The sequence below is a fragment of the Pseudorca crassidens genome, chromosome 1, assembly GCF_039906515.1.
Source record: "Pseudorca crassidens isolate mPseCra1 chromosome 1, mPseCra1.hap1, whole genome shotgun sequence".
NCBI lineage: Eukaryota > Metazoa > Chordata > Mammalia > Artiodactyla > Delphinidae > Pseudorca > Pseudorca crassidens.
Window position 1 is genome coordinate 179,611,992 of NC_090296.1, and position 13,596 is coordinate 179,625,587.

General features: G+C 39.2%; 1 protein-coding gene across 9 annotated transcripts in view; it reads right to left on the bottom strand.

Moving 5' to 3' along the window:
- Window positions 1-13,596, bottom strand: part of ANKRD26 (ankyrin repeat domain containing 26) — a 92,167-nt gene that overhangs the window by 74,036 nt on the left and 4,535 nt on the right. For 7 of the 9 annotated variants that reach the window (XM_067701464.1, XM_067701453.1, XM_067701463.1 and 4 more), the window contains exons 2-5: window positions 9,280-9,394; window positions 8,944-9,117; window positions 4,683-4,789; window positions 790-860 (exon numbers count right to left, since the gene is read on the bottom strand). In XM_067701464.1, coding sequence (XP_067557565.1) covers window positions 790-860; window positions 4,683-4,789; window positions 8,944-9,117; window positions 9,280-9,394 — 467 coding nt within the window. Of the gene's footprint in view, window positions 1-789; window positions 861-3,055; window positions 3,194-4,682; window positions 4,790-8,943; window positions 9,118-9,279; window positions 9,395-13,596 lie in introns of those variants that run through there. The other 2 variants (XM_067701466.1, XM_067701456.1) reach the window with 2 other exon arrangements.

Below are 13,596 nucleotides of genomic sequence, written 5' to 3' on the forward strand. Positions count from 1 at the left end.
AGTATTTTTGTGCTTTTATTAGAATTTGCTGAGTCTCCAGTTGGGCTATTTGAATATTATGATAATCCTTTAACTAATGGCAACAGAGCATCTCGTTCTAACAAAATTATAGTGTCATGACAATTATCCAACACACAGAAGAAACATCTGGTTCTGATGAAGTCAGCCTATCTCACTCTGTTTGGACTTGTGAGGAATGAAGTTGGTAATAGCGAGACCTCGCTGGTACAATAATATGGAAAATAACCAGTGCTTCTCTACCAGGCACTGCTTTTCTGACTTCTGTACTATCAGTAGGTATCTTTCAAAAACAATCTCTTCTTGGTACGCTGCACACTGGCTCAGCTTTGCAGTTCTTCTTGTTTGCCATCTGTTTAAAGTACCAGGAAGGTACTGTTGAGTTCCCAGGCTTAAAGTTGGTAACTTTTTTAGTGAGGCTAATCACTATACAATAACTAATATTCACGTGATCATAGAGGAAACATACAACATACTAACCGAAAAATCTTTTTTCTTATTTACACAAAGATATAATATGGGATTTTAGGCGCCATGATTAAATATGTGGATTTCTTTTCAGACAATACTGTCTCTGATTTTAAATTACCTACAATTAACTTCTTAAACAATTCTGAATACTAGACTATTAAGAAATTAATTAAAAAAATAAAAATATACATGCAGTTTACACACTGGTTTTTTTCATTGCTTTTTCATTATTAAAACTTCCTCACTCTTACTTTATCTATGGTAGGGTCACCAAGAGTGATTCACTATCAGACGTCTTACCTGGGTTGCTATTTTGAGAAGGAGTTTTAGGTCTCTTTTCTTCTTTATATTCAGAAATCAGTTGGCGATTGCTATGTATTAAAAATGTGATAAATAATATTACTATTTTAATACTAATATGAAAAACAATTACCAAATATATTAAATTCTTAGATCACTTCAGACAATGTCAGAGCTATTATCAAAACTTCAATTGTGGGACCTTCCTGGTGGTGCAGTGGTTAAGATGCCTGCCATTGCAGGGGACACGGGTTCGAGCCCTGGTCCGGGAAGATCCCACATGCCACGGAGCAACTAAGCCCATGCGCCACAACTACTGACCCAGAGCTCTAGAGCCCACGAGCCACTACTGGGCCCATGCGCCGCAACTACTGAAGCCCACACGCCTAGAGCCCGAACTCCACAACAAGAGAAGCCACCGCAATGAGAAGTCCGCGCACTGCAACAAAGAGTAGCCCTCGCTCACCACAACCAGAGGAAGCCCGCTCACAGAAACAAAGACCCAATGCAACCAAAAATAAATAATATATAAATTAACTTTAAAAAATCATATTAAAAACCCAATGTGTGTGTCTTTTCATAGGTTTAACATTCTAACGTTGCAGTTTTCAGGAAAAATGTCAGTAATCAGGGTGATTAGCTGTCCTTTCTTTGTGGTTTGTAATTCAAGGACTCTCAGCTGTTCTATAATTTGTAACTGAATGTATTTATAAATATATGACCTCATTAAATTAGATAACATAACTGTCCCCCATTATCGCAGCTAATCGCACCAAGAGTAGAAAACTAATCAAAGGTCAGACCTGGCTTGGACCACTACTACTCCTTCTCTACCTACTCAAACTCTGAACCAACAGATCTTTCTTAGAATGAGGCTTAAGCTCCACGTTCATCTCCAATTCACTTGGAAGACATAAGCCTACTTTTACAATGGATGCTGACAAGTCCTGGACAGGGCTTACCTCTCCTAATGCCAACTAACCTACTTGAGATTCAGGGATTTCTGGTGAATGGGTTCCTTATGAGGCAGAATCTGAAAATACTTTGAAGGTTGAGGCAGATGTAAATCATTTAGAAGATTTTCATTATCATGGAACACAGATCACTTGAGGGGCCAACCTCAGTTCCGGAGTCTGAGGCAAGCTGGCACCCACTACTCTGAGGAGGAGGATATGGGACCTTCCACGACCTAAGAAAAAGTGCCCCACAGGATAGAAAGCAGCCTTGAGGTTCAGGTCTGGTAACAAAGGAAAAAGGAAAGTCAGCTCTCTCCCGGCAGGAGCATTTGAACCTCTCAGAAAGCCTAAAACAGTTCCCATTGACATCTGCTAGCAGAAAAGACAAGAGCCTCAAAGGGTAACTCATCGTGAAGATCTGGGCTAAGATGTGGGCTCTACATAAGGTTTTTGAGTGTGTCGGGGAGGGTGTGTGTGGCTAAAGCTAGGAGGCCCAGGTGCCAGAAATGGGTGCTGGTGCTTTGGAACAGTGGCTGAGCTACAGGCATATGTATGAGAACTAAAAAAGTTGTCACTTTGACGTCTAAGTGTGCATCGCCATGAAGACTGAGGAATCTGGATCAACAAAGGCATCCCGGGAGCAAAGGTCGATCGTGACCCGACTGCAGGACCAGTTTCTTTTTTCTTCTAAAGTTATTAAAGGTCTTTATAGAGCAACATCCAGACTCCAGATCCAGCTGCCAAGGAGACCCTGCTAAGACCAGTTTTAGTAGCAACACTGCAGCAACAGAATCAATGAATGATCTGATCTCATCAACAGAATGATGAGAATGCCTTTTTTTCCCCCTCCAAATGACTTGTGGAAGAGGACTGTCTCTTTGATCTTAGGGAATCCCTTAGGTTCTTGCAAAATTTAAGAGGGAGAGTATAGAAGTAAGTCCCCAAGAGAAAATATAGGATAGTCTGCTGAACTAAGCACTTCAAGACCCAAATAACAAGTTAGAAAAATCAGAGCTGTGACACTACTTGTACCCCATGCACAGGGGTTACACTTGGAATGAAATGGATAACGTTAGGATCTTTAAGGATATAAAGTCTTAAAGTCCTGAGATAAAGAACCCTGTGCCCACTGCTACATCTAACTAGTCTGGCCTTTCGGCTGGTTTCCAGCTGATGATGGGGAACATCTCACCACCATTCCCAAGCTGCCTGCACCAAACAAGAACTCTCACCTGTCACATAACAAGTAACAGTTAAATTATTTTTAACCACAGTTTAGTGATAACTGGCATTTTAATGTAAACACTTACATATTAAAACCACTAATAAGAGCATATTCTTCTGCGGTCCATCCATAGATATCTTGAGAAAAGACATCAATACCTTGCTGAAGAAGAAGCCTGACTATATTTGTTGATTCATAGTTTACAGCAAGTATGAGAGCTGTTCTAAAATAACAGAGAGATAACTTCACCCTTAGGAACTTTAGCTAACTTACTTTAACAGCTAATTTGATATACTTTACCAAGTTAATATCTTGCCCATCCATGCAGAACTGACCATTTACATATTCAAGTGTTCATCTTTGTAAATTGCCTCCAAGGCTAAAATGAAGGGACAAAAAAGAAGCCTCCTGTCCCACTCGGATGGCATGTAGAAGAAATTGCTAATTTAAAGTCCTTGATGGACAAGAAACTATGCTGAGGTCACTTATCTGAAGCAGGTGAGTATATAAAGGAAGAATTCCCCATTTCTTCCTTAGTCTGTTATACTATACTTCAAAATCAGCTAGAGGTCAGGCTAAGGAAAAGCTATTTGCAGGCTTAAAACAATAATATTAATAATAATGAAATAAAAATAGTCATGGTTGCAGTTAATGTTGCTGATAAGCATGTGCTAGGCACTAAATGAAATACTATATATGTAATCTTTCTTCCACACAACCACCCTTGAAGGATATACTACTATCCTCCTTTTCATATCAGGAAACATATTTGCTGATAATAAGTAACGTTCCCAAGGTCATACACCTAGTAAGTAGGAAAACTAGGAATTAAACCCAGTCTGAATCTAAAGCCCATCACTTTCCTCCTTATCACCCATCTATGACTTGTCTTCATTGAAGGAAATGTTTATCCAATTAAAGCTATCTTTCTTCCTTCTACCTTCACCAATTAAAAATAAGAACATCAAAATGTACTAGAAATGGGGCTTCCCTGGTGGCGCAGTGGTTGAGAGTCCGCCTGCCGATGCAGGGGACACGGGTTCATGCCCCGGTCTGGGAAGATCCCACATGCCGCGGAGTGGCTGGGCCCGTGAGCCATGGCCGCTGGGCCTGCGCGTCCGGAGGCTGTGCCCCGCAGCGGGAGAGGCCACAACAGTGAGAGGCCCGCGTACCCCCCCCCCCAAAAAAAAGTACTACAAATGAAAAAGGATAAAAACTGATGAGCCCAAAGTATCTGGTAATAGTGATTAACAATCACTTAGTGATAACCTAATAACATCAGTACTCTTCAAAGAAAGTAATTTAAAGCAAAGAGTCATCCCAAAGACATGCATCTTTTAAGGAAAAATATATACAAAGTAGAGGTTAAAAAATTATTCTAAAAGAATTAAGAAATTCAATACTGTGTCATAAGGTAAATTAAAAAGTAGAATCCGTATTTTATAAAGCTAATAAAACTAATACGAAATCCCTTAGCTATTATAAGATCGTGTGACCAAAAAAAGAAAAAAATCAGGTTGCAAATGACATCAGTCAATATTATAAAGGAATATGAATCCTGCTATATATTATTTTTCATGATACACAGTCAGAGTAATTGCTTTTCGACCTGATGATGTGTTGATTATACATTAATCCTCTTCTTACTAATTTAATCTGTCACCACTCTAGAACAGCACTAAGGTTTTTAAAAAGAAAAAGAACTACTGTACCTTTTCATCTTATCAACTACATGTATATTTGCTTCTTTCTTTACTAAAAATTCCACCATGTGCTGATTGTTTTCACTTACAGCAAGTAAAAGTGGTGTGAGGTCCTCCTGTAAGACAGCAGAAACACTTTATACAGAAGGTACAAAGTTACATATTTCTAAACTGAATTTTAAAACTTATAATAGATTCTCTGAACTTAAACATCTAATATAGAAAGTAAATAAAAAGGAGCCCCTTCCTTCTCACCCACGCTGTGCTTTTCTTCCTTCTCTTTAAAATGCTCCTCACTTCTTTACATGATTAACTGCAAAGTCATTCTCTAAAACTCACTTCCAACATTTACCGGTTCCAAGGATCTTTGCTTCTATCACAGTATTTATCAGGTATACTGGAGTTATTTTATTGCTCTATACTAGTCTATACACTCTAAACACTCCTCCAGAGATAATCATTTAACTATTAAATCAACTGCATATTTTAGGAACAATGCTGAGGAGAAAGATATAATATTGTCTGCAACATGCATAACCTATCCAACGATAACCAATTAACCTCATAAGGTTTACAGACATTCCAATGGGAATATGATTCTTCACATGAACATGTAAAGAAAAAGAGTTTTTTTAAAAAAAACTTATAAATTCTAACTTGAAAATTTCAATCCCATTCTTAAGAGATTCTTTTAAAATATGAAATAGATTATAAATTAATGACTGTTTTAAAATCTAGAAATATTTATCAAAATAAACTGTAATACAGGAACTGGAAACACAGATGCTTATGGAGGCAAAGTAGGTGACCCAAGTAAGTGAAGAACCCAGGTGAGGCCAGCAAACCGGAGAACGCGCACCATACAGAAGGGGCACCCTTTGCACGGCAGACCAAACAGTAGCGTGGGCTCAAGGGGGACCAGATTGGATTCCTTAAGAGAAGCCTGAAATGCAGATTTCTGCATGAGTCTCCTAAATTTTAAATGCTGACTCAATTTGTGGAGAAAAGCTAAACACATCCAGGGGCCACGTTTAGTCTATAGCCCACTTGTGTTTTTATGTTTGCTGTGAGTGTTTCCAAACGGGTGGATATAAAGCAAATATTTGCATGTAAAACCTTTCCTTTCTTTAGTATCATGTGTTTTACAAAACAAAAGTGGGTCTCAACATGTAATAAAAATTGCTATTAAGATTCATAATACCCACTTCAAGAATGTTTCCAATGCCTGTTAAAACTACAATCTATGGGCTTCCCTGGTGGCGCAGTGGTTAAGAGTTCACCTGCCGATGCAGGGGACACGGGTTCGTGCCCCGGTCCGGGAAGATCCCACATGCCGCGGAGCGGCTGGGCCCGTGAGCCATGGCCACTGAGCCTGCGCGTCCGGAGCCTGTGCTCCGCAACAGGAGAGGCCACAACAGTGAGAGGCCTGCGTACTGCAAAAAAAAAAAAAAAAAAAACCTACAATCTATTTCTATAATTCTCCCTGATGTTAACCAAATGGATAATTAGTTCATAAGACTGCTGAAACTAAATTATTAAAACAATTCCTATCTGTACTGTTACTAACTTCATGGGTTTTGTTGTTTAAAACTATCATCTTGCTTATGCCAGGGCCCAGTGAACCTAACAGACACACTGCAAGAGTCTGTCATGCAGCTTTCACCAAAAGAAGGCTCATGCTTTACTATTACTGCAGTCAGGAAAACCCTGTTCGTGATAAACATCTGCTGACCTAACGACCTGGATGATAACAAAAGGTGCAAAAATCGCAAAGGGTCATACTCTACTTATTAAATGACTCACCATAAGCAAATTTCTAAAGACTCTCTGAGTGCCAGTGAATGACTAGTGGTTGGAAGGAAAAAGGAGTTATTCTTCAAGCCAATAGATATTGCCAATAATATCCCTTTTACCTTCTCAATCACAGAGGCAGAGAAAGATAAAAGTCAGGCTAATATTGTTGGAAAGGAGGGAGTTGATGGAAGTAGCATCTATCAAACTCCAACTCTTCTAGAGATTTCTTATTTTTGAGATCTGTGAATTTATGAATCACACTCATCCATTCCATTGTTCTTAACCAAGGGCTGTATCAGAATCTCGAGGAAATATTTCCAAATACACATGTCTGGGCCTTCCTAGATTTATTCAATCTAAATCTTCAGGGGAGAGCCTAGGCTTGTAAATTTTTTATAAGTTCTCCCAGGTGACTGTGGTTCACGAGAAGAATTCTAGCTGAGAACTAGTGTAGCAACCATGTCAGTCTCATCTCCTACCCGCATGGCCAATTCCTTTTCTCAATTGAGGATTTGAAAAAAAAAAAAAGAAAAGTGTAAGAGATAAGAGTCACCAAAACTACATTTAATTTTTCTGGGTAAATAGGTAGAACAGGGACGAGTAAACTCAAAATGCAACTTGATCTCATTAATTATAAACCCTTTACTTCCCATCAAGACATTCTAGATTTGAGAGCAGAGTCTAGACTCTTACCTAAGAGGCTGTTTCTGCCAAAACAGGATAATATGTCAGTTAATTATTTGTTCTTCTCCCTTATTTCCCATTTAATCACCACACGTTCACCGCCAATCTGATTTCCTCTGAGTCCTCCTAAAATTGATCTCTAGGCAAGGTTACGATTCACTTAGGCTCTTTCCCAAAATAAGAATTATTATCCCCGAAACCTGAAAAGAACTTTGCCTAAATACATAAACTGAAGGGGAAAACCCCCCCAAAAAACCTCTTCTTGGCACTTCCTAACTGCCAAATTTCCAAATTGGCCTGCATATTTCTTTTTTTTTAAATTTAATTAATTAATTTATTTATTTTTGGCTGCGTTGGGTCTTCGTTGCTGCGCGTGGGCTTTCTCTAGTCGTGGTGAGCGGGGGCTACTCTTCCTTGCGGTGCACAGACTTTTCATTGCAGTGGCTTCTCTTGTTGGGGAGCACAGGCTCTAGGGGCGCGGGCTCAGTAGTTGTGGCTCGCGTACTCCAGAGCGCAGGCTCAGTAGTTGTGGCTCACGGGCTTAGTTGCTCCGCGGCATGTGGGATCTTCCTGGACCAGGGCTCGAACCCATGTCTCCTGCATTGGCAGGCAGATTCTTAACCACTGCACCACCAGGGAAGCCCGGCCTGCATATTTCAACTGCTCTCTCCTTTTCCTTTTCCTTTTTCCCTCTGAAGCCTTAGGTAATGAGAGAGAAATCATTTTTACATAAATCATTTTTTAATAACATAGGAACTTGTCAACAGCAGCAAGATTGTTATTATTGTAAAATGCTTTTGTTTTGTTTGAGTTTTAGGACAAAGTCTATCTCCAAGGCAAGTTTTGCATTTCTGTGTTGTTTTACACTAATCAGGAAAAAAATTTGAGCGGGGGAAAAAAAAAAGTCTTACCTTTAACAAATGCAATGTTTTCACAAATATCTGCTATAGACACATAAAAGAAAGCTATACCCTCTAATGCTTCTTTAGAAATATAATGATTTAAAGTGAAATCTTAGATAATTAAGTTATTTCAAAATATTTTCACTCAGGGAATGCTTGAGCTTCCAAATATGTAAAACTGACCCCATTTATGTCAGCAGAGGGAGTTCCTGGCGGGGCTGCAGCAGGAGGAGGTAATGTGTATCCCAAAGAAAAAGCAGGAACAGCAGCTCCGCCATCACCTGCTCCCCATGCACAGCTACAACCCTGCTGAGGAGCCCCCCAGGCTGAGTGTGGAAGACCCCAAGGTGTACATGGTGGACCAAACGGCCACCAGCATAAGGGAACACCCTTGCTGGGTGTCAAACACGACCTGCCCCACTTTCCCCAATCTTAGAACCTGGGGTCCTGGAGGGCTCAGGGCCTGCTGCCTGCCCTGGCCACCTGCACTCACCCAGCTCTCCCTGCTGGGTACTGGGTCTCCTTCCTCCTCCCATCCATCCCCAACAGCACCCATTCCTTGAGCCCCTGCAAGCAGCCAGCCCCCACCTCATCTCCCTCCCCCCAGGTCTTTGTCTTGTGTGGGCTCTGAGCCCACCACCCACTCCAGGCATATCCTAATGGGAAGATTTCCCTTCTGGGGTAGAAGGGTGGCTGGGAGACAGAATTGTGCTCTTTCTGTGAGCACCACCTTTCTCCAGCCTGTGACTTGGCTTTGGAGTTGTTTCCATGGTAACAGGGCCTGATGGGTGGTATTCAGTATACATATTATTATAGATAAAACATCTGCAGCTAAAACAAAAAAAAAAACCATGTATTGCAAATATTTTGTAAATATAGTTGAGCTATACCTTGTTCCTTGCTTCAATGTTGGCATCATGTGAAAGCAGCTTTGCTGCGAGTGATATATTCTGATAAAGGGCAGCATAGTGGAGAGCAGTGTTGCCACTGATATCCATGACGTTTGGGTCGGCACCATGTTCCAGCAGAATAGTTGCACACTCCTCTTCCTGGCATTGTATGGCCTATAAGTGTTATGCCAAGACACAGACTGTAAATTCTAGAAATTCAGAGTAAACATTCCAGAAGTTTCACCAATTCGTTATATTTAAATGAGATAAATCCATTTTTATTCTAAGCAGTTAAATCAAATCCATCTCACGTTGACATGGTTGGCTACTATGTACCTTCATCAGCGCTGTCCTGTTTTCGTTGTCACAGAGGTTAAGCTGGCATTTTCTCTCCACTAGGAGAGTTACCACTGCTGGATGGCCACTGGCACAGGCCAAATGGAGAGCAGTCCTACGAAACCGAGAGGAGTTTTTAGGAAATTGTAGTGCACTATTTCAAAACATATAATTGTTCATGTAATTGAAAACATTTAATAGCATGCTATTCCTATCCCTTTAAAACAAATATTTAGTTTTCTTCTGGAGAAAGAACAATATATATTAGCTCTTCTTACTCTCCACATTAATGAAAGAACAACCTGCTTGAATAGAAAGAGCATGACCTTGAGATTCAGCTCAACTTGGGTTTGAATTTGACTTTAACTGTGTCACTTATTAGCTGTCACTTAGCCTTTCTGGGCCTCAATTTCCTCATCAACAAAATGGGGATAAAGCAGTAGTTATCTCACAGGACACCACTGTGATGCTTAAATGAGAACCCATGCAAAGGGTTTAGAACAGTTCCTCGCACAGATAACAGCTCAATAATTATTAGGTAATATTATCATAATTATTACTATTATTTTACAAGGGCAACATTTCAATTAAATAAAAGGATATTATACCTCTTTTGAAGATATGTCTTGAGGACTAGAGAGAACACTGTACTTCAGTGATTCTAATATGCTCATTTTCTCACATTTTAACATCTCTGACATTGGAATGAAATTTATAATTCATGATGTCTTACAACTATAATTGATAGCATTTTTTGTCTGTTCCTTTCTCATTTTTCCTGTTGGTCTAATTATCTCTGTCTCTGTGCCTAAAGTTGCCATTTTTTTTAAATTTAAGTATAGGTGATGTATAATATTATATATTACGGAATTTCCCTGGTGGCGCAGTGGTGAAGAATCCATTTGCCAATGCAGGGGACACAGGTTCGAGCCCCGGTCCCAGAAGATCCCATGTGCCACAAAGCAACTAAGCCCATGCACCACAACTACTGAGCCTGCGCTCTAGAACCCGCGAGCCACAACTACTGAGCCCACACGCCTAGAGCCCGTGCTCCACAACAAGAGAAGCCACCACAATGAGAAGCCCGCGCACCGCAAGGAAGAGTAACCCCCGCTCGCCACAACTAGAGAAAGCCTGCGCGCAGCATCGAAGAACCAACGCAGCCAAAAATAAAAAAATAATAATAAAATAAAAATTATATATCATAGGGGTACAACATAGTGATTCACAATTTTTAAAGGTTATATACTCCATTTATAGTTATTATAAAATATTGGCTATATTCCCCATGTTGTACAATATATCCTTGTAGCTTATTTTATACCTAATAGTTTGTACCTCTTAATCCCCTACCCCTATCTTGCCCCTCCTCCCTTTCCTCTCCCCACTGGTAACCACTAGTTTGTTCTCTATATCTGTGAGTTGGTAACATTTAAAAAAATTTCTATATTAATATATAAAATAGTGGGGCATCATACAGTCCATGGTGCCTTTCATCAAATGAAATAATGGCCTGTATAACGGGTCTACTGCAGTCTAGTCACACGGTTGGCACTTAAATAACTTTTAGTTCTTAAAGGCATGATGAGCAATACTGTAAATCACCTATACTTCAATTTTTAAAAAATAATAAAATAAAAGCAGCACGGGGAAAGAGAACTAAAATAACAAGCAAAACAAGAATTTTTTTAAAAGTAATTCTAACTCTGATTTTCAGGAAACTTTAAGCCAAAGGAAATTCAGGATTCAAATGAATAGGAATGGCTCATTTTATTCAATATTTACATTTATAGATTGTGTGAAATCAGGCATTTCCAATGATCAATAGTAGTATTTAATACCATTATAAATGTTCAAAAAGGACAAGTAAAGGTTATCTTTTACAATTTCCTACCTTCAGAAATGCTTCTGTTTGAAAGAAGGGAGAAAAGCTTCAATTGAGACTAAGCCTTAATACTTCAAATTTTAAATTTCTCATCGTGCTCACGGGGGCAACATGAAGTTTTTCAGGATGAAAGAGTTCTGAGAGATAGATGCAGGGTCCTGAGTAGAAAGCATCTGCTACATAATAGGTATTCAAGTTATATTTGATGAACAAATGGATTAAACAATGGATAAACATAACTGGAGAGTTCAATAATTTTTTTAACATATTTATTGGAGTATAATTGCTTTACAATGATTTATTAGTTTCTGCTGTATAACAAAGTGAATCAGCTATATGTATACATATATCCCCATATCCCCTCCCTCTTGCGTCTCCCTCCCACCCTCCCTATCCCACCCCTCTAGGTGGTCACAAAGCACCGAGCTGATCTCCCAAGTGATGCAGCTGCTTCCCACTAGCTAGCTATTCTACATTTAGTAGTGTATATATGTCACTGCTACTCTCTCGCTTCATCCCAGCCTAACCTTCCCCCTTCCTTGTGTCCTCAAGTTCATTCTCTACGTCTGTGTCTTTACTCCTGTCCTGCTCCTAGGTTCATCAGAACCTTTTCTTTTTTTAGATTCCATATCTATGTGTTAGAACATGGTATTTGTTTTTCTCTTTCTGACTTACTTCACTCTGTATGACAGACTCTAGGTCCATTCACCTCACTACAAATAACTCAATTTCATTTCTTTTTATGGCTGAGTAATATTCTATTGTATATGTGTGCCACATCTTCTTTATCCATTCATCTGTCAATGGACACTTAGATTGCTTCCATGTCCTGGCTATTGTAAATAGTGCTGCAATGAACATTGTGGTGCATGACTCTTTTTGAATTATGGTTTTCTCAGGGTATATGTCCAGAAGTGGGTTTGCTGGGTTGTATGGTAGCTCTACTTTTCGTTTTTTAAGGACCCTCCATATTGTTCTCCATAGTGGCTGTATCAATTACATTCCCACCAACAGTGCAGGAGGGTTCCCTTTTCCCCACACCCTCTCCAGCATTTACTGTTTGTAGATTTTTGATGATGGCCATTCTGACCAGTATGAGGTGATACCTCATTGCAGTTTTGATTTGCCTTTCTCTAATGATTAGTGATGTTGAGCATCTTTTCAAGTGTTTGTTGGCAATCTGTGTATCTTCTTTGGAGAAATGTGTATTTAGGTCTTCTGCCCATTTTTGGATTGAGTTATTTGTTTTTTTGATATTGAGCTGCTTGTATATTTTGGAGACTAATCCTTTGTCAGTTGCTTCATTTGCAAATATTTTCTCCCATTCTGAGGGTTGTCTTTTCATCTATTTTATGGTTTTCTTTGCTGTGCAAAAGCTTTTAAGTTTCATCGGGTCCCATTTGTTTATTTTTGTTTTTATTTGCATTTCTGTAGGAGGTGGGTCAAAAAAGATCTTGCTGTGATTTATGTCATAGAGTGTTCTGCCTAAGTTTTCCTCTAAGAGTTTTAGAGGAATTTCATTCCTCTAATTTCATTCTTTTACATGTAGCTGTCCAGTTTCCCCAGCACCACTTATTGAAGAGGCTGTCTTTTCTCCATGGTATATTCTTGCCTCTTTTATCAAAGATAAGGTGACCATATGTGCATGGGTTTATCTCTGGGCCTTCTATTCTGTTCCAGAGGTCTATATTTCTGTTTTTGTACCAGTACCATACTGTCTTGATTACTGTAGCTTTGTAGTACAGTCTGAAGTCAGGGAGCCTGATTCCTCCAGTTCCATTTTTCTTTCTCAAGATTGTTTTGGCTATTCAGGGTCTATTGTGTTTCCATACAACTGGTGAAATTCTTTGCTCTAGTTCTGTGAAAAATGCCATTGGTAGTTTGATAGGGATTGCATTGAAACTGTAGTTTGCTTTGGGTAGTATAGTCATTTTCACAATGTTGATTATTCCAATCCAAGAACATGGTATCTCTCTCCATCTGTTTGTATCATCTTTAATTTCTTTCATCAGTGTCTTATAGTTTTCTGCATACAGGTCTTTTGTCTCCTTAGGTAGGTTTATTCCTAGGTGTTTTATTCTTTTTGTTGTAATGGTAAATGGGAGTGTTTTCTTAATTTCTCTTTCAGATTTTTCATCATTAGTGTTTAGGAATGTAAGAGATTTGTGTACATTAATTTTGTATCCTGCTACTTTACCAAATTCATTGATTAGCTCTAGTAGTTTTCTGGTAGCATCTTCAGGATTCTCTATGTATAGTATCATGTCATCTGCAAACAGTGACAACTTTAATTCTTCTTTTCCGATTTGGATTCCTTTTATTTCTTTTTCTTCTCTGATTGCTGTGGCTAAAAATTCCAAAACTATGTTGAATAACAGTGGTGAGAGTGGGCATCCTTGTCTTTTTCCTGATTTTAGATGAAATGGTTTAAG